This window comes from Thalassophryne amazonica, chromosome 8, assembly GCF_902500255.1.
Source record: "Thalassophryne amazonica chromosome 8, fThaAma1.1, whole genome shotgun sequence".
Taxonomy (NCBI): domain Eukaryota; kingdom Metazoa; phylum Chordata; class Actinopteri; order Batrachoidiformes; family Batrachoididae; genus Thalassophryne; species Thalassophryne amazonica.
The window spans coordinates 73,115,889-73,143,667 of NC_047110.1; the positions used below are offsets into that span (position 1 = coordinate 73,115,889).

A 27,779-nucleotide genomic window follows, 5' to 3' on the forward strand; every position below is an offset into this window, starting at 1 on the left:
AGTCAACCCAAGAAAATGTATAAATCAAGACAAATTTAATTGCTTACAAAATGTATTTGTAGAAGCCTCGTGTACATAAAAGAAACTATCTTCACAAAGTAAATTTTTATAAGGGGAAAAAATAAGCACATGATGAAAGCAGATTTTACAGAATAAAATGATAGAACAACAATAGTGTACCCACAAAATGTAGAATTTAACACAAACCTGATTTACTAAAACCATGATGGTTTCTATAACTTCAGTCACTTGAATCAAGATATGTTACGGTAACCAATAAGCACATATTTAATTAAATTTATGCTCATTATAAATACCGCCCTCAATATATCACGCTCATGAATGTACAATTAATTATCAAACCATTTGTTTGTTCTGATACTTGTGTTTTTGGTGCTGCTACCCATTAGTTTCTTCTTGTACTGCTCCACCAAGCTTTCAAAATGATCTCCATGCCTGCGCTGGTAATTCCCCCTTTCTGCTTTTGCCTTCTGGGGAGAAAAACAAAACAAATACATAAAAGAGAAGCATTTCATGCGACAGGAGCAGAACAACAATCACCGAAATTTCATTTAAATGGAAGTTTAACACAGGACCAGTATATTGTGCAGATGTCTTACAACCCCACATCAGTAAAGTTGGGATGATACACAAAATCCTCCGCCTGTCCTCGCTCCTCAAAGACTTAACCCTTTGTGGATGCCATTTTTGTTTCAAATCATTATTACAATCACCTGTTGATCTCATCAGTTTGAAATGACGTGATATTTGTTTGATGGAGTTTTTTTCTTGTTTGTTTGTTTTTTTACCCCATTACTATCCCTAAATTGCCCCATCCCAGCATTTTTTGGAATGTATTGCAGGCCTGAAATAAATAAAGTTGACCACACAAAACATGAAATATCTTGGGCTCATACTGTCTGCAATGAAACAGACATCAATGTAAATGTAAGGATCACAGAGGGGGCTTCTTATTTACATTGTCCATATCATCCCAACATTTTGTGATTTAGGGTTTTATAAAGATAAACTACATAACAGCTAAGTGACCTCTGCATGCATGCGTGAATATGGCTTCGATCACGGAGAAACTTGGAAGAGCTGACATTTGCTGTTTTTATGCTTATGTATTTTGGGTTAAGGATGAGTGCTGTGAAAATGGAAGGCTGATATATATTATATATATATATATATATAAGGAGAAATTAGCGATATTCGCTAACAACGGTGAACAATTGAGGTGCTGCAATGCACTAGGGAAGTGCACTGCACTCCCATATGGCTGCTTTTTTACAGTGTGTAGTGTCTGCTGTTCACACTTTTTCCTCCTCTCTCTGTCTCTCTCTCTCTCTCTCTCTCTCTCTCTGTGTGAGGGAGCGAGAGACTCATCACTCTCACACCGTCTTTGCGGCTTATTTGAGCAAACTTTGGGAACATGAAGGCTTTCATTTGTAAAATAAAGCCTTAATGTGTCACTGACTACACAGGCAGAAGGAGCTCTTTTTATTGGAAGACTGATGGAGTTTTTGTTCTTTCACTGAGAGACTCTGTGCTCTTTCACTCTCTGAGCTGCAGTGCTGTGACTGCTCGGCTCTGCTGAACGGGCCGCTGCCTGCTCGCCCCTCCCTCGCCGGCAGCGGCCCGTTCAGCACAAACAGCTTGGCTGGATTACAAAAATATCTGAGAGCACAGCGCAGTATAACGGTGCTGTCATGACAGTATAATGGCATAACGCCATTGTTCCATTGTCTGGGGAGAACCCTGTGTTATTGATTTATAGTGTTTTTGTAGTTCAATTGGTTTAGTCAATTTAGTTAAGTGTCATGTTGCCATTACCATGAGTGAAACGTGTAGTGTTTTGATGTCTTCCACCACTGTCTCTGTTTGTGGGTGTGTAAAATTAAAAGCACCTGCTTGCAGCAGAATGCAGAAAAGACAAAAAGCTGTACGTGCGTGTGTGTGTATAGCTTCGAACACTGACATTTCCCATTTGGTATGCTTATGTATTTTGGGTCACGGGTGAATGCTGCCAAAACTGAACATTGATAGGACTATTTTTTTTTAATATTATTTTTAATATTTTTGGAGAAACTGGGGCTATGAGCAAACAACACTGAACAATGGACGTTGATAATTACATTCTAGACTCACATGCCATTCCAGCAGGGGGCAGTAAATCACCCATATATTAAAAGCGTGTGTGCATCATTTATGAAGTAAGTTCGATGTAAGTGCATAATATAATTGTAAATACGTTAAAAATACATGGATGACACAAGAAAGTGAAAACACTTGTTTCCATTGTGGTCCATTTAAAAATCAAATGACAAAATAGATGTAATCATAAAATAAACTAATAATAACAACACTGATGATGATGATAATAATAATAATAATAATAATAATAGTGTATATATGATAGCAAGAACCAAAACAATTTATAAATACATTTAGACAGTAAATTAACATTTCAAAAATTATGTAATTAACAGGAAATAAAAGGTTTGACTTCATCTTCTATGAACTGTTGAGATTTAAGGTCTAAGGTTCTAAAAGTTTTCTCTGGGCCCCTCCCCAATCGGACCGGGAGTGACATGTTTAGCCTCATGTTCTCCTTGAATTACTGGCTGTCTGAGTGGTGTCCAAAAAATGAGGTGGGCTTCATAGATAATTGGCAAAGCTTCCGGGGAAAACCTGGTCTTGTTAGGAGAGACGGCATCCATCCCACTTTGGATGGAGCAGCTCTCATTTCTAGAAATCTGGCCAATTTTATTAAACCCTCCAAACCGTGACTATCCAGGGTTGGGACCAGGAAGCAGAGTTGTAGTCTTACACACCTCTCTGCAGCTTCTCTCCCCCTGCCATCCCCGTAGAGACGGTGCCTGCTCCCAGACCACCAACAACCAGTAAAAATCTATTTAAGCATAAAAATTCAAAAGAAAAAATAATATAGCACCTTCAACTGCACCACAGACTAAAACAGTTAAATGTGGTCTATTAAACATTAGGTCTCTCTCTTCTAAGTCCCTGTTAGTAAATGATATAATAATTGATCAACATATTGATTTATTCTGCCTTACAGAAACCTGGTTACAGTAGGATGAATATGTTAGTTTAAATGAGTCAACACCCCCGAGTCACACAAACTGTCAGAATGCTCGTAGCACAGGCTGAGGGGGAGGATTAGCAGCAATCTTCCACTCCAGCTTATTAATTAATCAAAAACCCAGACAGAGCTTTAATTAATTTGAAAGCTTGACTCTTAGTCTTGTCCATCCAAATTGGAAGTCCCAAAAACCAGTTTTATTTGTTGTTATCTATCGTCCTCCTGGTCATTACTGTGAGTTTCTCTGTGAATTTTCAGACCTTTTGTCTGACTTAGTGCTTAGCTCAGATAAGATAATTATAGTGGGCGATTTTAACATCCACATAGATGCTAAGAATGACAGCCTCAACACTGCATTTACTCTATTATTAGACTCAACTGGCTTCGCTCAAAATGTAAATGAGTCCACCCACCACTTTAATCATACTTTAGATCTTGTTTTGACTTATGGTATGGAAATTGAAGACTTAACAGTATTCCCTGAAAACTCCCTTCTGTCTGATCATTTCTTAATAACATTTACATTTACTTTAATGGAAGTCTTTCGGAAAGCACTGTAACTAGGTTTAAGGATATGATTCCTTCTTTGTTATGTTCTCCAATGCCATATACCAACACTTTACAGAGAAGCTACCTAAACTCTGTGAGTGAGATAGATTATCTCGTCAATAGTTTTACATCCTCATTGAGCGCAACCTTGGATGCTGTAGCTCCTCTGAAAAAGAGAGCCTTAAATCAGAAGTGCCTGACTCCATGGTATAACTCACAAACTCGCAGCTTAAAGCAGATAACCCATAAATTGGAGAGGAAATGGCGTCTCACTAATTTAGAAGATCTTCACTTAGCCTGGAAAAAGAGTCTGTTGCTCTATAAAAAAAGCCCTCCGTAAAGCTAGGACATCTTACTACTCATCACTAATTGAAGAAAATAAGAACAACCCCAGGTTTCTTTTCAGCACTGTAGCCAGGCTGACAAAGAGTCAGAGCTCTATTGAGCCGAGTATTCCTTTAATTTTAACTAGTAATGACTTCATGACTTTCTTTGCTAATAAAATTTTAACTATTAGAGAAAAAATTACTCATAACCATCCCAAAGACATATCGTTATCTTTGGCTGCTTTCAGTAATGCCGGTATTTGGTTAGACTCTTTCTCTCCGATTGTTCTGTCTGAGTTGTTTTCATTAGTTACTTCCTCCAAACCATCAACATGTCTATTAGACCCCATTCCTACCAGGCTGCTCAAGGAAGCCCTACCATTAATTAATGCTTTGATCTTAAATATGATCAATCTATCTTTATTAGTTGGCTATGTACCACATGCTTTTAAGGTGGCAGTAATTAAACCATTACTTAAAAAGCCATCACCTGACCCAGCTATCTTAGCTAATTATAGGCCAATCTCCAACCTTCCTTTTCTCTCAAAAAATCTTGAAAGGGTAGTTGTAAAACAGCTAACTGATCATCTGCAGAGGAATGGTCTATTTGAAGAGTTTCAATCAGGTTTCAGAATTCATCATAGTACAGAAACAGCATTAGTGAAGGTTACAAATGATCTTCTTATGGCCTCAGACAGTGGACTCATCTCTGTGCTTGTCCTGTTAGACCTCAGTGCTGCTTTTGATACTGCTGACCATAAAATTTTATTACAGAGATTAGAGCATGCCATAGGTATTAAAGGCACTGCGTTGCGGTGGTTTGAATCATATTTATCTAATAGATTACAATTTGTTCATGTAAATGGGGAGTCTTCTTCACAGACTAAGGTTAATTATGGAGTTCCACAAGGTTCTGTGCTAGGGCCAATTTTATTCACTTTATACATGCTTCCCTTAGGCAGTATTATTAGAAAGCATTGCTTAAATTTTCATTGTTACGCAGATGATACCCAGCTTTATCTATCCATGAAGCCAGAGGACACACACCAATTAGTTAAACTGCAGGAATATCTTACAGACATAAAGACATGGATGAATTCTAATTTCCTGCTTTTAAATTCAGATAAAACTGAAGTTATTGTACTTGGCCCCACAAATCTTAGAAACATGGTGTCTAACCAGATCCTTACTCTGGATGGCACTACCCTGACCTCTAGTAATACTGTGAGAAATCTTTGAGTCATTTTTGATCAGGATATGTCCTTCAATGCGCATATTAAGCAAATATGTAGGACTGCTTTTTTACATTTGCGCAATATCTCTAAAATTAGAAAGGTCTTGTCTCAGAGTGATGCTGAAAAACTAATTCATGCATTTATTTCCTCTAGGCTGGACTATTGTAATTCATTATTATCAGGTTGTCCTAAAGGTTCCCTGAAAAGCCTTCAGTTAATTCAAAATGCTGCAGCTAGAGTATTGACAGGGACTAGAAGGAGAGAGCATATTTCACCCATATTGGGCTTTCTTCACTGGCTTCCTGTTAATTCTAGAATAGAATTCAAAATTCTTCTTCTTATAAGGTTTTGAATAATCAGGTCCCATCTTATCTTAGGGACCTCATAGTACCATATCACCCCAATAGAGCGCTTTGCTCTCAGACTGCAGGCTTACTTGTAGTTCCTAGGGTTTGTAAGAGTAGAATGGGAGGCAGAGCCTTCAGCTTTCAGGCTCCTCTCCTGTGGAACCAGCTCCCAATTCAGATCAGGGAGACAGACACCCTCTCTACTTTTAAGATTAGGCTTAAAACTTTCCTTTTTGCTAAAGATTATAGTTAGGGCTGGATCAGGTGACCCTGAACCATCCCTTAGTTATGCTGCTATAGACTTAGACGGATGGGGGGTTTCCATAATACACTGAGTGTTTCTTTCTCTTTTTGCTCTGTATGCACCACTCTGCATTTAATCATTAGTGATTGATCTCTGCTGTCTTCCACAGCATCTTTTTCCTGATTCTCTCCCCTCAGCCCCAACCAGTCCCAGCAGAAGACTGCCCCTCCCTGAGCCTGGTTCTGCTGGAGGTTTCTTCCTGTTAAAAGGGAATTTTTCCTTCCCACTGTCGCCAAGTGCTTGCTCACAGGGGGTCGTTTTGACCGTTGGGGTTTTGCTGTAATTATTGTATGGCTTTTGCCTTGCAATATAAAGCCCCTTGGGGAAACTGTTGTTGTGATTTGGTGCTATATAAATAAAATTGATTTGATTTAAAAACATTCTTGACTTACACACCATTCCAGCTCATTATAGAAACTTTGCATAATTTATTACCACCCTTGAAAAATGTTAGTTACCTATTAAAATGGCTTTGTGTTGGATTATAAGTAGACAAATCCAAGATTGTCTACAAATGCGACAGCAGCGAGGTGGTTGCATCTGGAATACTAACATGACAGTGTTGGGCCAAGAAACATTTTATTTTACTTGTATTTAATGCAGGATAAGCTATGTCAATGCACCTGATTTCTATGATGTAAAAACGTTACTTATCTGGTCAAAAAGATATAATTTTGGGGCAAATGCAGGTAAAGAGAAGCAAGCTGCAGTGTTTTATTAGAAGCACCCATTTTCTGAAAACGGCTAAAATGTGACACAAATCAATATATTTTATTACAACTAAAAAAAAGGGGGGGGGGGGGGGGGAAGTTGTGTTACAATTTTTCTTGTTAATTTTTCTACTGTAATTTCTGATTGATCCCAATCGCTTGAAGTTCACTTTTTTAAAAGTACAAAGTGAAAAGTGGGCAAAAACAATTTCTTTGAAATATTAAACACAAACTGCTTGATTGCCTAAGAGTTGCCCCCGTTATTAGATGGCACACAGGTGCACTCTGGCAGTGTCACAAGTCAAACAATTGTGAAACGATGAGCTATGTTTTGATGCTGGTTTTCACATACTTGTAGTATAAACACAGCTGTGTTGGAATGTTCAATACTGTGGCTGGACTTGGGGGGAAAAAGACTGTTCACTCACAGGGTCCAATCTTAATTACTGGTACAGTGTGCATAATGAGGCATGTGAGAACATAAAAGGAATGCAAGCAATTTAGTTATTTTAAAACAAGTACGGTGTGTAACATTAAAGCACTCAATTGCTATATTTAGAGTAAAATGTTTATCCTGTACGTTACTTTGTTCTATGGTAGGGCAAAGGGAGAGTATTGGGATTAGGCCTAAAAGATGATTTAAAGATCTCTCTGAACTCAAGAATAACATTAGAATTACAAATTTTCTTTGATGCAATTTTTTTTTGATGCATAATAGTAATCCAGATGATCTCGTGACTGAAAGTCTGGAATCCATCAATAAGAATATTTAGGATGTTAGTAGACTGAAGCTATTAGAGAAACTATATATATATATATATATATATATATATATATATATATATATATATATATATATATATATGTGTGTGTGTGTATGTTGTTGTTAGTAGGAAAGGTGATGTAACAGTCCCAGCTTTTTTGAAACGTGTTGCAGGCATCCATTTCAAAATGAGCAAATATTTGCACAAAAACGTTTATCAGTTTGGACATTAAATATCTTGTCTTTGTGGTGTATTCAATTGACTATAGGTTGGAGAGGATTTGCAAATCACTGTATTCTGTTTTTATTTACATTTTACACAACATCCCAACTTCATTGGAACTGGAGTTGTATATTGCCACCTATTCTCCCCCCCCCCCCAACGGTCACCTGTAAGTTCACCACCTTGCCACTCGGGTGTTTGTAATTAGGGACCCTACACAAAAGGGGAAACAATGTGTTTGAGGAGCACACCCTGAAGAAGGCCATTTGTGTCACTACACATGGGGTGTTACTTGGCTCACTTTTTCATGTATGCTACATGTTTTTAAAGTTAGCTTTTAACAATAACAATTATGATAGTAACAACAATGTATATTTTTATATTGCGAATTCTTTTACTTAAAAAGTTTTTTAAACATTTAGGATGCATGTTTGGTAATCCTTTGTTGTATGTTTATTTGAACTCTGTTATTGCTGGAATGGCTTAAGCAGTTGGTCACCCCTTTGAATCTGGTCTGCTTGAGGTTTCTTCCTCAAAAGGACAGAGGAAGTTTTTTCCTTAGCACTATACTTACCACCCATATGTTTACTCAGGGCGGTTGGGAAGGTTAGACTGTACACTTGTGAACCCCCTTGGGGCGACTTGTGTTGTGATTTGGTGCTATATGAATAAACTGATGTGATGCGTTAAAGGCATCGTGGAATCTGATTTTAAAATTAAGACAGGTACATCAGTATTCTTTTAAGAATTCCAAATAAGATAATGGATCCTCTTATCCACCTTATCCCATGACTACTTGGGATTTTCTCCATACAACCTTACTCCTCTTTTCCTTCAAGTGTAACAATTACACATGTACAGCGCATAGAAACCTGGGTTCTGGGCTGTATGGACTTTTCCAAAGGCCGCCTTCGATGCTCTTTCTTCTTGCACCTGGTCGGATTTCTTTTGGGTAGAATGTTCTGTCGCTTTCCTTTGTCACGCATTCTGCAAAGGATAAAAGGTGCCAATCTTTAAATACGGTGAACCCACTGCTGGACAGTCATCACATTGTTGCGTCTTAAGCAAACTGTTTTTATTATTACAACCCCTGGCAATAATTATGGAATCACTGGCCTCGGAGGATGTTCGTTCAGTTGTTTAATTTTGTAGAAAAAAAGGAGATCACAGACATGACACAAAACTAAAGTCATTTCAAATGGGAACTTTCTGGCTTTAAGAAACACTATAAGAAATCAAGAAAGAAAATTGTGGCAGTCAGTAACGGTTACTTTTTTAGACCAAGCAGAGGGGAAAAAAATATGGACTCACTCAATTCTGAGGAATAAATTATGGAATCACCCTGTAAATTTTCATCCCCAAAACTAACACCTGCATCAAATCAGATCTGCTCGTTAGTCTGCATCTAAAAAGGAGTGATCACACCTTGGAGAGCTGTTGCACCAAGTGGACTGACATGAATCATGGCTCCAACACGAGAGATGTCAATTGAAACAAAGAAGAGGATTATCAAACTCTTAAAAGAGGGTAAATCATCACGCAATGTTGCAAAATATGTTGGTTGTTCACAGTCAACTGTGTCTAAACTCTGGACCAAATACAAACAACATGGGAAGGTTGTTAAAGGCAAACATACTGGTAGACCAAGGAAGACATCAAAGCGTCAAGACAGAAAACTTAACGCAATATGTCTCAAAAATCGAAAATGCACAACAAATGAGGAACGAATGGGAGGAAACTGGAGTCAACGTCTGAGATTTAATTGACTAAAATATTGATATTTAGTCCACAAAAACTTGACTAAAACAAGCAGTAGTGCATGTAGCAGATAAAGTGCTGTCAAGACAATGTTTATGGGTTTTTCCACATTTTGTTATGGTACAGCCCAATACCAAAATTAAGTAAATTCATTGTTCCCCTCAAAATTCTACTCACAATACCTCATAATGACAATTTTCACATTGTCATTATGGGGTATTGTGTTTTCTTTTTCTTTTTTTTAGATGTTTGCAAATTTATTAAAAATAAACTAAGAACCCAGGATTGGATTGTTTGGCCATCAGATAGTTGTACAGTGCATGCCCTAAGCAAATGCCACGGGATGCTATCATGGCCAGCCACCCTCTGTGCATTCATCCTGCTCAGTACAGATTGTACAGAGGTAGAGAGTCTGGGAGTTGGTCATCAGTGGGGTGGGGGTTGTGAAGACTATTCTTACATCGTCCCAGTCAAAGCAAGGGAGGCATCAGTGGTTGGGGGTTGCATTCACTCTTCTGTAGTCCATGATGGCCTGAATTCCCTTGGCACATGCACTGAGGGTTGGCGTTCTTGATGCGCTCCTCAATCATAAGTTTGTGGTTTTATTTGGCTCTTTTCAAGTTCACTCCGGATGAACTGTAGGCCTCTCCACCACCAGATCTAAGAGCACTGTCATGAGCCTTCAGCAGTAGATGAACATGCATTTAATCCAAGGCTTCTGACTGGGGAAGATTTTTGAGTTATGGCTTCAAGAACGATTGTGTTGATATATTCTAGAAAAGAAGACTTATATGTTTCAATGTCTTGGTGAGAGTCCACAGTGGCTCTGGTGGCAAAGGGACTCCAATCTGTTCACGAACAGCTTTAAAGACCAAACTCTGCCACCTCAGGCCACACTTTCACAGTCCTCACAGAGGGTTTTGCGCATCTGATGAGAGGTGTGTAATTGGGGGGCAGAAGCAGGAAAGGTGGTCAGATCAACCCAGATGGGGGAGGCAGATGATCCTGCAAGCCTCAATGTACAATATTTTGACGGAATGTGGAGAGTACATGTGAATTCCATGGGCAGGTTGAAGGGTTTGCCCAGGGAATACGTTGCTTTACATTTGTAGCAACTGTGGACATAAGACCTAGGTATGACTAAAATTTTGAGCCATTATAACTCAGTCAGCTCTCAGAAAACAATTCTAAAACATTTTACTTATCATGGGCTGGTCAACCTGTTGTACGCAAAGCTTGCAATAGTAAGTGTTATCAAGTTTTGCAATAGCTGCCGACAGGAGTGATACATTGCACATTTCAGACAGTTAAAATAATAACAGTACCTTATCTTAGCTCCACGATGGGAGGGAAAAGGTAAAACTTTCCTCCGTTTCTTGCCATCATTCAACTCTACATGTTCCACTTCAGTGATAGTCTGGAACCCAGAATAGTGACTGTCCTGTTTTTGTTTCTGAGGAACAACTGACACACATCAAAGGAAACAAAGAGTCAAACAAGACACAAGTTTAGGGAACGTTTAATAAAATCAACTGAAGGTTTTCTTTCCCCCTACCCCACCAACCACAGCACTGTTGTTGACACTATAAACATTTATATAATAATTTAAAAGTCAAAGAACATTTTCACACCTCTACTATTTGTAGTCTGCGTTTTCGGTCCTGACTTCTTGGGCCTTTTGTATCTCCAGGTGTCTTAGTCTGAGGTTTTCCCAAAACCTTTAAAGGCCTATTTTGGAGAAAATCCTGGGGAAAGAAAGGAATTTTAACATTAAAGTTAAACTGCACAAATAGTGTTGTGTTCGGCTCTCATAAGGATAACAATTACATACACACCTTATTTTTCTGTTGCCTAATTTCTTTCATTTTGAGCTTTCTTGAATCCTCCAGGGAGAACTCAACAATGGGTCTCTACAAAGCAACATAAAAAATAATTTAACAAGATCTATGGTTGACGAGCGTATGTAACATGAAAAATTTTACCATGTAACTTAAGTCTGGCAATCACAACATGATGATGCAATATGAATATGGGTTTTGTCATGATCACACAGAAATGCAAGTCCTATTGCATAGTGTGTGGGACAACAATCATCTTGCTGACATGAGACATGATCGCAGATGGCGTAGTTCAAAAATAATAAAGCCTAACTGCTGATTTGCATTGCATTAGTCATGAACAAGCCAATTATTTTATTTAGCACCATCCAGATTTATCTGAGTTGCCTGTAGTCTCTTTGACAGGTACTGAAAATTTAATGGAAAAATTCCGCACAGTTCCAGAGATATGCACGAAATTTACCCCAAAAATAGCACTTTTTTCATCAATTTTGTGTGACACTGATATTTAACATTATCATTTAAATTTGAATGTTAAAGAAATAACCTTGTATTTTGTCAGTTTGTTTGTTTGTGCTTCATACTAACACACAGTAATAAATTTTTGTAAAGGTAGAAATGTCATTTCCTAGAAAAAACATCATGTTTCTAAAGCAAGGAAAAACTGTCGCAAGCAGAACACTGCGAATAATTTGATTTATTTGTGTCAAAACCTTAGCTATATCTCCTACTCTGCTTCAACAGAATAATTATATTACTTGTTCAATGATACCAGGAACTAATGGACAGAATTTCATTGTTTCAGGCTTCTACAGACTAAAGAAGATACCTCCAACTGTTGTCGCGAGCGTTACGCTCTAGCACATTTTAGTATATATGCACTGATAGTTTCTAGCAATGACTGAACCAAGATCAATAGAAATATTGAAACTCTGATATATAACCATACCTAAAATGATAACATTTCACAAAAAAGACCACTTTTAAATTTTGATGGTTATGTCACACTTTGGCTTCATTATTTTTGAACTAGGCCAGATGCTTACAATGACAACATGAATTAATCAAATGTGGGAAATATATTGATACTATAAATATCTTTCATACATGCAGTATTTTTTTTTTTCACCAGAATTCTGCATCAGCACTACGCACACTGTGCAACTCAAGGCATACACTATGTGCGTGCTGTGTTCTGTGGTTCTTCTGAAGTACATTTCTGCACTGGGTTGAAATGGTACTGTGTTACACTGATGAAGCACAAATGTATATCATCCTGTAGTGAGCAGCCAGCTGAAGTTAACACCGGACAGCACATTTTATTCCATTCTAAACTTTTACCTTATGCGAACCAAAGATGTCTGGGTTGTTGTTCAGGTAACGAAGGGCAGTGAGGGTGTGTTCATGCTCCTGGAATTGGACAAAGGCATAACCTAGAGACTGTCCCATCACTTGTCCCTTCTCAGGTCTCTTATCATACATCACCCTGCACTAAAAGGAAAAACAAGAGGCACTCACACACATTAAAAGGCACACAAGTGAGAAATACCACCCCCTAGTGGAAAAACATTTTAATTCCATTACAACACAAAATCACTACTTGATAAATGTTGCAATAAAATGAAATTTTGCTTATTCTGCTGGCATGTCTCATGAACATGGCAGTGGTTCTCACCTCTGTAATGCGAACTCCCTTCGCCCCTTTCAATGCTTGAAGACAAAGTGATTTGAGTTTCTTATTGTCCACTGATTTTGGCAGGTTATGGATACACAGACGATTCTTTGACACAAACACGTTTTGGTCCCGGAGTTTGGTTCTTTTTATTTCTTCAAACTAAATAAAGCAAGCACAAAACATAAAGTACTCAACACAGAACCTCTTAAAAAAATGTAATTTCAAACAGATGCTACTTTAAAAATCTTTACCCTGGCTCTCTTGATCATGTCCGCTTCAGGAACACCCTCTGCAGCCTTGGTTCCAGCACGAATAACTAGAGAAAAATGGTGACATTGGCAGAGAATCATAAACAGCTAGAGCACCGTGCATATAGAGCACAAACTGCCAACACAAGCTCCCATTTCTACAAAGTTTTACCTTGGAAAAAATTTTCAAGGTCAAAGGCATAAAACTGGAACCTTCATCCAATTTTGGTGGTGTAGGTAAATCCATAACAGAAAAATGAGAGCGACTGAAACATTTGACTGAGATGTAATGCAAAATGTACACCAAATGGGCTTTTCAACATTAAATTCCAATTCCAGTGTCCACAAAATCCACAATGTGGATATGATCCAGATCAAACTTTTTCAGGTGATACTGAGTGCCAGTCTGCACCTCACTTCAAATATGAGAGTAATTGGGGCACGTTTGATTGAGATATAATGTAAAATATACATTAAATGGGGCTTTAAACGGCCATAAAATCTGTAATCTGGATAAGATCCACATCAAACTTTGTCAGTTGATAAAGGACAACATCCTACATAATGCTCTTAAATATTAAAGAAACTGCATCTTTTTTGACAGTTATGAATTTTTGAAAATTTGTTACGGATAGGATATGGATTTTCCAAGATTTTTCCTGACTTTGACCTTGAAAATTGAATCAGTTCTTGCCTATCAGGATATGAATCTTCTGTAAAAAAAAAAAAAAAAAAAAAAAATTCATAACAATATATGAAAAACTGAGGGTTCCAGGCTGTTCACAAACAAGCAAACAAACAAATAGGGGTGAAAACATAACCTCTGCCCAACTTTGTTGGCAGAGGTAAAAAAAAAAAAAGAAGAAAAAGAAAACACCTTTACAATAAAATCATGAAAGAAAAATGAACTCAAATTATTCTAAAACTTGAAAATATAATTCACAAGTGAGCCAATAAGAAAGTATGTGGTTTACTTACATCCCTCCCTGGCCAAGTATAAGTTCCTTGTGCCTGTTTCTACTTTGACCTTGTTGCCCTTTAGTTTGGTGGCGTCCTCCCTGCTCACTGCTGCCACAATCAACAGTTTTCTGCCATCCAGACGGATGCCACCTTTCTGTATGAAATACTTAAAGTTACAACAAGGCGAGCCAGCATCACTTCTTTTTATGTAAGAAACAAATTTGAGCCAAGAACAGATAAAATAAAAAAAGATTTCATATAAATCCACAGATAATACCTCATCCTGCGCTTCAGCAATGCATTTCTCTGCAGCCTCTTTAGTCTTAAATTGAGCAAATGCACAACCTGGAAAAATTACAGAAAATAAGTTAAACAAGCAGTTTTCTATAAGAAAAATTCAACATTTAATACAAAACATTACGATGCATAATTGTATTATTTGTTATAATGCTATCTAGTTGTTTATATATATATATATGTACACACAAACACACACAATATAAAAAATAAATTAAGCCATCAATAGTGTAAAGTTTTCATGTTAAACAAATCATAATGGTTGTGGAACTTTAAAAGCAGAAACGATATCCTTTCATTATGTAAGTATTTCATTAAATATTTCAAATTTAGAAGGCTCGGCTCCCATCCCTCCTGCAGCGTTTCTGTCCGTCACTATCTTTGCATGTCTCCCACTGAATTCCTCATGCACCCACAGCCACGGCTAAAAACTGGGGAAGAACTACATAATGATCAACATCATGCTGAACAATGTGAGTCACTTCTTGATGCTTTGTTTAATTAATCAACATGCACAACATGGAGTTTGCTGTAATACATTGTACTGAAGGCACCACAGACTGACCTTTCGAATGTTCAGTGTCTGGGTGAAGAACAATCTTTATGTAGTTAAGTTCTCCATACTGCAGAAGAACTTTCTCAAGGTCTTCTTCCTCTGTGTCAAACGCCAGGTTCCTAGATTGCGAACAGAGTTAAAATGAACAAAAATATACAAAGAAAATGTGAAATTATGAATTTATGGAGTGATTTTATGATGATCAAAGTATAACAAGTGGAGCAATACAATAAATACATCATATGCAAATTAAAAGAGAACATTTAATAACGTGTAAAGCAGAGATATTGATGTTACACACCTTTATAAAACAAGGCTGCAGGCAAGGAAGGTGTGAACAAACATCATCTGAATCAATAATATGAGATCATTTGAATGTTTTTGTTTTAACGTTAAGGATTATGCCATATATCTCGATACTAACAGAACATCAAGCATTGTTTAACTCGTTTTAAGGTTTTTCTGTGCTGTTCTTGAGTAGTGTTCTGATGTCAACTCCCAGTAAGCCTAAAGCAGAGGAACCGGTCTCTTTTGTTGTAACTGTACAATTTCGCCTACTACAGAGCAAAAAAAAGTACAGAACTGCAGTTTCCTACAAATGACAGAGTTAATTGTTGTAACTACTGTATTAGCAATGTGCAGTAGAGATTTGTTTTGTTTTTTTAATAAAGCACATTTTGAGGATGTTCCTTTTTCTGGCATTACCAGAGCAACCTGGCATCAACAGAAAAACCATTTGCAACCTGCTTATGAAGAGCTGCTGTCATTAACACCCCCCTCCCTTACATACAGTGATGGGACCACATTCATTTCAATCCTTTTATTTTTATATGTGCTGGCACACAAATGACACCCAAATCTTAACTACCCCTATTTCCCACTGAACTGAGCAGTCCATAGCTGCTATTCCATGGTGCCCAAATAAAACGAGACCTGTGACCAAGCTCACAAAAAGATTCTACCCCCCGTTCTACCCCCCTTATCTGTTGACAAAATATTCTTCAGTGGATGGATGTGGGGACAATTTTCCAAAAGTTGACACAATGGTCAACAAACCTTTTAATGTTACTGCACTGTAACTAACATTTGTTGTTGATGATGTTTCAAAATGAAAATCAGTGCACTGACCTGATGAAAATTGTTCTGCCTTCTTTCACATCTGATGGAAACGTTTTCTTTGGGGGTTTCTTTTTGTCTAAAAGAAGAAAATGGACACATTTAGAAGCATAAACAGACCATAATCATGCAAGAAAAGCTATAGTTTGAAACATCTGAAAACTAAAAGACAAAAAAAGGAATACCTGACTCTTCTTCATCATCATCATCCTCCTCCTCATCATCATCATCGTCCTCCTCCTCATCTTCGTCATGATCATCATCATCTGAACTAAGGTCGCATTTGTCATCGTTGTCTCCTTCCTCTGAGATGTCATCATCAGTTTCTTTATCTCCATCCTCATTCTCCTCACTGGTTTGTTCTTCACTGTCCTCTTCATCGTCTGGTTGAAATTTCTTCACGTGCTTTTCAGTTTGTTTTAATTTGACCCTGTGAACAAAAACTTAACAAGATTCAACACCTCTGATTTCCAATGGATATTAATTCACATGTGATCCATACTTTTCCTTCGCAGGTGATGCTTCATTTGACGAGTCCTCCTCTTCTTCTACGTCACTTTTTGTTTGTGGTTCTTTCACAGTAATTTCCTCAACATTCTTATTCGCTATTAAAAAAAACAAAAAAAAAACATCTATTTATATATACAACCCAAGGGGAAAAATACATTTTTCCCCTCAAAATTCTACTCACAACACCCAATAATGACAACTAGAAAAAAGTTGATTTGAATTTTTTTCTAAATTATTAAAAATAAAAAAAACTAAGAAATCACATGTATATAATTATTCACACCCTTTGCCCAATACTTTATTGATGCACGTTTGGCAGCAATTGCAGTCTCAAGTCTTCTTGAATATGATGCCACAAGCTTGACGCACCTATCGTTGGGCAGTTTGGATGGATGGGGAGCGTCAGAGCACAGCCATTTTCAGATCTCTCCAGAGATGTTCAATCAGATTCAGGTCTGGGCTCTGGTTGGGCCACTCAAGGACATTCACAGAGTTGTCCTGAAAACACTCCTTTGATATCTTGGCTGTGTGTTTAGGGTCATTGAACTCAGCCACATGGGGTGTGCAGCCAGTACATTCTGAGTGCCTGTCCCAAGCCCGGACAAATGAGGAGGGTTGCGTCAGGAAGGGCATCCGGCGTAAAACAAGCCAACCCAACTATGCAGACTCAGAATTGAATTCCCATACCGGATCGGTCGCGGCCCGGGTTAACAACGTCCGCCACCGGTGCTATTGCCCAACAGGGTGCCGGTGGAAATTGGGCTACTGCTGGGCGAAGACGACGAAGAAGAGGAGGAAAACGTTGCCACGAACAGTGGGAGAAGAAGAAAACTAGAAGGGTGGAAATGAGAGTGGGGACTTTGAATGTTGGTAGTATGACTGGTAAAGGGAGAGAGCTGGCTGATATGATGGAGAGGAGAAAGGTAGACATATTGTGTGTGCAAGAGACCAAGTGGAAGGGAAGTAAGAGCAGGAGCATCGGCGGTGGGTACAAGTTGTTGTACCATGGTGAGGACAGGAAGAGAAATGGTGTTGGGGTCATTTTAAAGGAAGAGTATGTTAAAAGTGTGTTGGAGGTTAAGCAAGTGTCTGACAGGGTGATGAGTGTGAAGTTGGAAATTGAAGGGGTGATGATGAATATCATCAGTGCATATGCCCCACAGGTAGGTTGTGAGATGAAGGAGAAAGAAGATTTCTGGAGTGTGTTAGATGAGGTGGTGGAGAGTGTGCCCAAGCATGAAAGAGTGGTGACAGGAGCAGACTTCAATGTGCATGTTGGTGAAGGGAACAGTGGTGATGAGGAAGTAAGGGGAAGATATGGTATCAAGGATAGGAATGGGGAAGGACAGATGGTAGTTGAGTTTGCAAAAAGGATGGAAATGGCTGTGGTGAATACCTACTTTAAGAAAAGGGAGGAGCACAGGGTAACATATAAGAGTGGAGGAAGGTGCACACAGGTGGACTACATTCTTTATAGGAGATGCAAGCTAAAAGAAATCACAGACTGTAAGGTGGTAGCAGGAGAGAGTGTCACTAGACAGCATAGGATGGTTGTTTGTAGGATGACTTTAGAGGTAAAGAAGAATAAGAGAGTGAGAGCTCAACAAAGGATCAGATGGTGGAAGCTGAAGGAGGAAGACTGTTGTGTGAAATTTAGCGAGCAGGTGAGAGAAGCACTAGTTGGAGGGGAAGCAATTTTGGACAACTGAAAAAGTACTGCAGATGTGGTGAGGGAGACAGCTAGGGCAGTACTGGGTATGACATCTGGACAGTGGAAGGAAGACAAGGAGACTTGGTGGTGGAATGAAGAGGTCCAGGAAAGCGTAAGGAGAAAGAGGATGGCGAAAAAGTTTTGGGATAGTCAGAGAGATGAAGAAAGTAGACAGGAGTACAAGGAGATGCGGCGTAAGGCGAGAAGAGAAGTGGCAAAAGCAAAGGAAAAGGCATATTGCGAGCTGTACAAGAAGTTGAATAGTAAGGAAGGAGAAAAGGACTTGTACCGATTGGCCAGACAAAGGGACAGAGCTGGAAAGGATGTGCAGCAGGTTAGGGTGGTAAAAGATGCACATGGTAATGTGCTGACAAGTGAGGAGTGTGTGCTGAGAAGGTGGAGGGAATATTTTGAAGAGTTGATGAATAAAGAAAATGAGCGAGAGAAAAGGCTGGATGATGTGGTGAGAGAAAATCAGGAAGTAAAAGAGATTAGCAAGGAAGAAGTGAGGGCTGCTATGAAGAAGATGAAGAGTGGAAAGGCAGTTGGTCCAGATGACATTCCAATGGCGGCATGGAAATGTCTAGGAGAGATGGCAGTAGAGTTTCTAACCAGATTGTTTAATAAAGTCTTGGAAAGTGAGAGGATGCGTGAGGAGTGGAGACGAAGTGTGCTGGTTCCTATTTTCAAGAACAAGGGTGATGTGCAGAGCTGCAGTAACTACAGAGGCATAAAGCTGATCAGCCACAGCATGAAGTTATGGGAAAGAGTAGTAGAAGCTAGGCTTAGAAAACAGGTGAAGATCTGTGAGCAGCAATATGGTTTCATGCCGAGAAAGAGCACTACAGATGCAATGTTTGCTCTGAGAATACTGTTGGAAAAGTACAGAGAAGGACAGAAAGAGTTACATTGTGTGTTTGTGGACTTAGAAAAAGCTTATGATAGGGTGCCAAGAGAAGAGTTGTGGCATTGTATGAGGAAGTCTGGAGTGGCAGAGAAGTATGTTAGGGTAGTGCAGGACATGTACAAGAATAGTGTGACAGCGGTGAGATGCGCAGTCGGAATGACAGACTCATTCAAGGTGGAGGTGGGATTACACCAAGGATCAGCTCTGAGTCCTTTCTTGTTTGCAGTGGTGATGGACAGGTTGACAGATGAGATCAGACAGGAGTCCCCATGGACTATGATGTTTGCAGATGACATTGTGATCTGTAGTGAGAGTAGAGAGCAAGTTGAGTCTAGTCTGGAGAAGTGGAGATATGCTTTGGAGAGAAGGGGAATGAAAGTCAGTAGAAGCAAGACTGAGTACATGTGTGTGAATGAGAGGGAGCCCAGTGGAATAGTGCAGTTACAAGGAGTAGAAGTGGTGAAAGTAGATGAGTTTAAATATTTGGGGTCAACTGTTCAAAGTAATGGAGAGTGTGGTATAGAGGTGAAGAAGAGAGTGCAGGCAGGGTGGAGTGGGTGGAGAAAGGTGGCAGGAGTGATTTGTGACCGAAGAATATCAGCAAGAGTGAAGGGGAAAGTTTTTAAAACAGTAGTGAGACCAGCTATGTTGTATGGTTTAGAGACAGTGGCACTAACAAAAAGACAGGAGGCAGAGCTTGAGGTGGCAGAGCTGAAGATGTTGAGATTCTCTTTGGGAGTGACAAGAATGGACAAGATTAGGAATGAACATATCAGAGGGACAGCTCAGGTGGGATGGTTTGGAGACAAAGTCAGAGAGGCGAGATTGAGATGGTTTGGACAAGTGCAGAGGAGGGACCCAGGGTATATAGGGAGAAGGATGCTGAGGATGGAGCCACCAGGCAGGAGGAGAAGAGGGAGACCAAAGAGGAGGTTCATGGATGTGCTGAGAGAGGACATGCAGGTGGTTGGTGTGACAGAGGAAGATACAGAGGACAGGGTGAGATGGAAACGATTGATCTGCTGTGGCGACCCCTAACGGGAACAGCCGAAAGACAAAGAAGAAGAAGTCCTGCTGAAAGATGAACCTTCGCCTCAGTCTGAGTTCAAGAGCACTATGGAGCAGGTTTTCATCCAGGATGTCTCTGTACATTGCTGCATTCATCTTTCTCTCAGTCCTGACTAGTCTCCCAGTTCCTGCTGCTGAAAAACATCCCCACAGCATGATGCTGCCACCACCATGCTTGACTGGAGGGATGGTGCCTGATTTCCTCCAAACATGATGTCTGCCATTCATGCCAAAGAGTTCAAGCTTTTTCTCATCAGACCAGAGAATTTTGTTTCTCATGATCTGAGAGTCTTTCAGGTGCCTTTTGGCAAACTCCAGGTGGGCTGCCATGTGTCTTTTACTAAGGAGTGGCTTCCATCTGGCCACTCTACCATACAAACATACATACATTTAAAAATTTTAGTTGTTAAAATTATTATTAGCATTACTATTCTTGTAAGTAGTAGTAGTAGTAGTATGAAAAATGTCTTCAAAAGTGGACATTTTAAATTTTGGACCCCCCCCCCCCAACAAACTCTTTCCATCTGGATTTGCCCCTGGTTTGCAGTCTCTGATCAGGAACAAGAATGTGTCTATTTATGTGGAAAGCATGACCTGATTGAGAGGTAAGAAGATTTTATGAGCACATTTTATGTCATACAGTCCTCAGAAAGAGATTTTAGACATATTTTTGGGGAAAAAAGTTTGTTTGTTATTAATGCATCACGGGTCTGTAGCTGTATATTTAGTCTAACCACAGCAAGGACCCTCACAGAGACAGTCAGAACAGACTTTGACTAAAAAAGCTTGAAAAACTCTGCGCTCTGCTCGCGGTGTCATCACCCCACTGTGAAACATCTACACTCAAACGCACAGCAAGCTGACCATCCCCTCCTCCTGCAGAGTGCACACAGGACACAGAGGAACAGACAAGGACTTGCTGTCGGCAGGGAGGAGAAAAATCAAACAAAACAGAGACATTTTTCTAAAACGTTTTGAGAGCACGTGTCTCGGGGATGGGGTCAATTTTATAACTTGCGTTCAGCCTTGATTTTACATCAGGACGGCGTCAGCGCGAACTCTGCCTTTTGGCAGCCCAATTAATTGATGGAAATCCATTGTAGTGCTGGAGAACTTTAATCCTTGTATTTATTGTACGCTTTAATTTTTCATTTGTTTCACGTTCTGTATATTGACTTAGAATAATTTATAGAATGATTCCACACACACACATAGGTGACAGAATGCACCTCTAAAGCTAGTTTGCAAACTGTCAACAAACACAAAGCAGTAATAGTTTTATTGATATTTATTTATTTACTGCTTTAATTTCTAAGTTTATTTTCAAACTGTGGCAAACAGTGTGACCAAGCAGGGCTGTGAAATCAAATCAAAAATCAAATCAATTTTATTTATATAGCGTCAAATCACAACAAACAGTTGCCCCAAGGCCAAGTCAGGGTAATGTCATCCAGAGTAAGGATCTGGTTAGACACCATGTTTCTAAGATTTGTGGGGCCAAGTACAATAACTTCAGTTTTATCTGAGTTTAAAAGCAGGAAATTAGAGGTCATCCATGTCTTTATGTCTGTAAGACAATCCTGCAGTTTAGCTAATTGGTGTGTGTCCTCTGGCTTCATGGATAGATAAAGCTGGGTATCATCTGCGTAACAATGAAAATTTAAGCAATGCTGTCTAATAATACTGCCTAAGGGAAGCATGTATAAAGTGAATAAAATTGGTCCTAGCACAGAACCTTGTGGAACTCCATAATTAACCTTAGTCTGTGAAGAAGATTCCCCATTTACATGAACAAACTGTAATCTATTGATTGATCTGTTGAAATGAAAATTGTGAAATCCAAGGAAAATTTGCAGGGGGTCTTGGGGGGGGTGCAGCGTCCAGGAGCTGGGGTCTAGGGCCCCAGAATTTAATTTTTATCTAATGATACTTTTTCAGCATCTCCTGGAAGAACAAATCTCAAAATTAGTGCATATTTAAATGATCCTACATTCAACCTTTTATTTGACCTGTCAATGATCATGTTGAAATAACAGAATATGACGTGGAAGTAGGACCTGGAATGATTTTCCTTTTAATTGTAAATCAAATTATGCATTAACTTAGAACAGACAAACTACATGAAATTTATGAAGACTGAAAAGACTGTTACAGCATTTCAAAAACCACAGCTAAAGCTTGTAGAATATTTGGAAAATCATGGTAAAATATTAATAACATACCTTATAGTAAAAAGTCACATGTTCTTGTGTAAATTCATGCAGCCTAAATCCATTCAAAGCCACAATGTCTTTTTTACAATGAAAGAAAGTCTAGATTAGTGAAGAAAAGTCACATAATCTTGTCTAAAATCCTGTTTGAACAGCAGAATGTTTATTGTCCAGGGAGAGAAAAATTCTTGCCGTGTTTCCTGAGAGGGCACAGTTCACTTTTCCCGTTTATCTTTCAGGTGTGTTGTGAAGCCAGCGACAATTCCACGGATTCTTGTCCTTATAAGACTTTTTCAAACAAACAGTCTTTCTCGCCATCTTCTCGCGACGTTGCTCCGTGACACAGATATGCTGCACAAATCTTCTTTTAAAAACTTGGAAGCTCTAAAAGTTGGGGATGTCCACATGCTACATTTAGCTTAAGCGCCGCACAGGAGCCACACAGCATCGCCGCAGCAACCAACCAGTACTGCTTTACGACAACTGTCGTAATAGCTACACTTTGAGTGGCATTTTTTCTCCGCGAAACTCCGCGGATCTGAGGAAACTGATTTGTATCTGTAACACACAGATCAGTGTCCGCGGACTTATAAAACTTACACAATGTCATAAAAAAAAGAGAACGCTTTGCAATAAGCATTTTAAAAACTCAGTGATGTTCAACATTAAAGAGTACATCACTAACACCCCACCCCCTCCCCATGATGAAATCCACGGAATCCCGCAGAGTTTTCACAGCCCTGACCAAGGCTTTAAGACGAGCCCTTAAAAGCAATAATTCATGATGGATTTAATCATTCATGGCTCTTGAAAATTTTATTACAAATATCTGTACTAATACGACTTGTTAAACAGTCAACTGGCCTAAGAGATCAAGTAAGAGATGTGTGCCGCAGCTTTTCTGTCGAGTGAGATGGCGACTTATGTGCACACAACACCACTATGCCAAAACTGCTGTGTTGGTTGTGAACACAGACACATACTGATCCACACATGTAAGGTTGTTTACAATATAGATACAATAACAGAAATAAAAGTTAAATTAAATGTTCTGAGTCAAAAAAGAATAAACTGCTTCCTCTGACAGGTGTACAAAGATGTCCGTACCTGGACTGGAAGAGCTCTGTGTTGCTTCATATTTGTCCTTTGGTACAGCCCAGTCAATCGCTACCTGGCGACCTATAAATGAAAGGTACAATAATAATAATAAAAATAAGTGAAATGCAGTTGCATACAAAAAAAAAAAAAAAAAAAAAAAAAAAAAAAAAAAAAATCTTCTTACACAACTGAAACAGCTCACAAACCTTTAATTTCCTTCAGGTTCATAGCATTCAGAGCTTTCCCAGCCTGAGACACACTTTTAAACAACACAAATGCAAACCCTCGCATCTTCCCATCTGGAGAAAGGACAGACAGGTTATTACCATATTACAGGTCAAGTCACGCTCATAACGAGAACAGGATTTTTTTTAATATACATTTTACCAGGTTTGAGAGGAATTTTGACCTCAAGCACTGCTCCAAATTTGGAAAATATTTGCTTCAGATCATCTTCAGAACACTGTAGATCAAAACATCAAGAAGCATTAGAAATTAAATGATTATTCCAGCAAAATGCCACTTGTTGCAAACAAGTGACATTCAGGCAACAGGGAAAAATTCAGATGTGCTCTTAGAAACACAAATCATACCTTAAAACTGAGATTTCTTATAATGAGTTTAGCTTTCAGCATGCTTTTCCTGATTCCTTTGGATTTCTGCTCATTCCCCTTTGCAGCTGCAGGTGGTTCTTTTGGTGCTAAATGGAAAACAAAAATATGTGGTTACTGAGTAAACACATTGAGCTGCTGCATTTTTGACATTCCTTTATACAGACCAGACTTCCTTTTGTCTTTCATCTTCTTCTTTGCGACTGTCAGCAGTATCTTCTGTCCATCGTAATGTTTTATTTCCTTCATGGCACGCTGTGCATCTTCCTCCAAGGAATATGTAACATATCCAAATCCCCGGCATTTTTCTGAACCTAGCTTGTAAAAAGCATAGAGTTACTTTTACTGTCTTTTGTGGCACTGCAGTTTCTTTTATATATATATATATATATATATATATATATTTTTTTTTTTTTTTTTTTTTTTTTTTTTTTCATGCATTGCACAAATTATTCACACTTTTGTCAAAATGCAAACAAGCAGGAAGGTCAGTTCCCAAAACAGCAAAAACATAAATCACGCGGACTGCAATGAGCAATTAGTTCCTTTATTTACTCTGTTGATTTTTTTCCCAATTAATCAATGAGCTGTGGTCTTTAAACTAGTGAACAATGGTGACAAATGTTGATCATTCATTCAGTGATTTTCTATGGCTTATGGCTTATCTGGATCCAGGATGCAGTGTCAGTAGACTTCCTGTCTACTTCCACACTTCCCTATCCCTGGTCAAGTCCTCAAATTCTTCCAGCGGGATCCCAAGGTGTTCCTAAACCATCTGGGAAATATAATCCCTCCAGCTTGTCCTGGGTCTTCCCCAAGGCCTACCCTCGATTGGACATGCCTGGAAGACCGTCCTCCCCAGGAGACAACCAGGGGCATCCTCACCAGTTGTCCAAACCACCTCAGATGTCTCTTTTCAATGCAAAGAAGGCTCTATTCCAATTCCCTCCATGACATTCGATCAGGGTGAGAACCCTGTCCCTGAATTTACCAGATACCTGAAGGACAAACCTCATTTCTGCCGCTTGTATCAAATTTCATGATTATAGGTTCTGGTGTAGAACGCACCTGTGAGCCAGACCAGTCACTAAAGTTATTAAAGAACAATCCCACAGACAATGTAAATATGTTCTCACCTCAGTTTTACATTTCTAACAACAATCATCAGACGTAAGTTTCATATGGAGTAATCTCACCAGGGTATGCTACTATCTGTGTAAAAGTTAATACTGTATACATTTGCTTGTGGCTTCCTTCAGAAATTTCCCATTGTCTGACAAAATATCTGATCATCTGTCATTTGAGAACTCCGTTGTCAGGTCTTTCTGCCATACAAGTTTGACATTTATGGAGTTACCACTTTGACTATCGTTCACAAGCCTGTGAAGCTGGGTGGTGTTCCCGTGGCATGTTAATTCATTCCGACTAGTGATGGGATGAATAACACTGGTGCGTCAGCACTGTGCTGAGCACACATGAGTGAAACCCCGTATTGGTGTGTGTATCGCTTTAAGAAAAAAAATCACGTGACCGATACAGGAACTATGTCGTTCGGCTGCGCAGTGCCAAATTGTGTTTATAAGGAAACAAACTGTATCGCCATGTTGCAGATTTGTTGGATGGAGTTTCGCTGTTGGATTTTTGCTTGCCCTCGCCTTGTTCCACTGACTTCATGGATCGTTCAAAGACGTTTCCCCAGTCTGGAATACTTTTGATCTTTTGACGCCAAATAAGATTAAATATGTTTGTACTCTTTAACAATACTGGAAGAATAACCAGAAAACATATCCACACCTTTATCAACTCGCACTGAAATGTTTATGCTCACCATCTTCATGTGTACCCTGTGAAAGAGTTTTTTTCTAAGGCAGGGGAATTGGTGTGTAAGAGGAGAAATCGCCTTGGAGCAAAGACACTTCAGAAACCTTTGTTCCTCAATAAAAATGCATATAAAGGAATCTGTTTTTAGTCTTTTATTTCGTATGCTTTAACACTTAAATTTCCATACATAAGTTACAAATTTTAACTCTGAATTTTATTACAGACAAATTTGCTATATTTTACAAACCAACTCAGTTTAGGATTTACACAAACAAGGTTTTAAGCAAATTTTAAACTCTTCTCATGAACAGCTTAACTCGACACACAAATTGAGCACATGAGATTATGTAATGATGAGGTCATATTTTAAATAGAGGACTGGCGATTAAATATTTCACAGGCTAATGTTGCGTTTGCAACACGTTAGCTTTTCCATCTTATTTTCATTTTATTTACCTGCAATGCTTTTATAACTACTGCAGGGGTCACTACTGAGTGACCAACACAGTGTCGACACAGTTTGTGTAGTGTGTCAATACACTCCTTGAGGTATCATCATCCCATCACTAATTCCAACATTATAATTCACCCCCTCTTTTAATTTGGAGGTCATACAATGTTTCATTTGTAAGTATTTCCAAAAGTTGCCTTTCCCTTCCATTTTGAATGTTCGAACAACATCTGCCTAAGATATACACTGGCTTGCAAAAGTATTCGGACCCTTGGTATTTCATGCATTTTAATTTGTTTATTCATTTCAAATACAAAAAGTAAATCGGTTTCTCAATATAAAAATTTGGAAAATTATCTTCCTTAAACTCAAACTGAAAACAAATCTCTACAACTTGATATAAATTAATAAAAAATATAAAAGTCAAGATGATGGTTGCATAGGTAATGGGCCCTTTTGGTACAACACCTGTAAATAATCAGCTTTATTTCCTATTTTCTTCAGACAAGTCAGGGGATGGATACATGAACATTTGCAAGTCATTGACTATGCATTTTCTTTCACCAAAACATCTTGCTGCGAGGCAACAGTGCTAACCACTAATCCACCGTGCTGCCCTGTTTTATATCCTTATTAACTGAATATGTTTGAGTTCTTCGCTGAAAAAAGGTTAAAGATTAAAGGTTTTACTTCTCAACTAAATGCAAATTATTTGTAAAATCACGAATCACCAGAGAAAATCCAGTTAAAATATCTACATTAGCTGCAGCTCTGACTGTCTCTGCACAGATCAGTTATATTATAAAAGCAGAAATAAAAGCGTCACCTCGATCTTTGACCACGAAACACTGCTTGACGGGACCGATTTCAGAGAATATTTCCTCCAGACGCTGATTTGAAGCAGAAACAGGCAGAGAAGCGACAAATAAAGTTTGCGCTGGCATGGCTAAAAGTTAGCTCATACACCAAGATAAATTAATTATTAGATATAATTTAGCTTTGCGACTCGCCCAGATAAACCAAATTCGTGTTAGAAACGTGTTTAACTAAAAATCGTCTTATGTCGCATGTTTACATCATGGTAACGCACGTGAGCTACCGAAGAAGAAAAAAAAACCTTAGCGGATGTTGTCATCGAACGTCCGTCTTTGTCGAGTTGCTTGTTCGCTATCGCCACCTATCGACATGGAGACATTAATAACGCAAAAGCAGGTCTTCATAGTGGAGTAGAGCAGAGAAGGATTTTCTTTCACAACACATCAAATCTAGGCTTGCGTCTCAGATGTACCAATTTGTAACTAAACTTTCAGATCTTCTTTTTAAGAAAATCCTCCTCTATACCACTTCATCATGATGCTGTATAACTGGTGATACAAAAGGC

At 38.8% G+C, this 27,779-nt stretch overlaps 1 protein-coding gene across 1 annotated transcript; it reads right to left on the reverse strand.

Annotated features, from left to right (window-relative positions):
• Positions 1 to 18: 18 nt before the first annotated feature.
• rbm28 (RNA binding motif protein 28) lies at positions 19 to 27,521 on the reverse strand. The gene is given in 21 exon segments (XM_034176642.1): positions 19 to 491; positions 8,436 to 8,550; positions 10,647 to 10,785; positions 10,953 to 10,956; positions 10,959 to 11,066; positions 11,157 to 11,231; positions 12,501 to 12,650; positions 12,835 to 12,993; positions 13,086 to 13,150; positions 14,061 to 14,196; positions 14,320 to 14,387; positions 14,905 to 15,014; positions 16,024 to 16,090; positions 16,197 to 16,441; positions 16,514 to 16,616; positions 23,525 to 23,596; positions 23,722 to 23,814; positions 23,903 to 23,978; positions 24,109 to 24,215; positions 24,294 to 24,440; positions 27,225 to 27,521. Coding segments are annotated over 21 exon segments (2,298 nt in total). The 5' UTR covers positions 27,343 to 27,521; the 3' UTR covers positions 19 to 350.
• Positions 27,522 to 27,779: the final 258 nt, after the last annotated feature.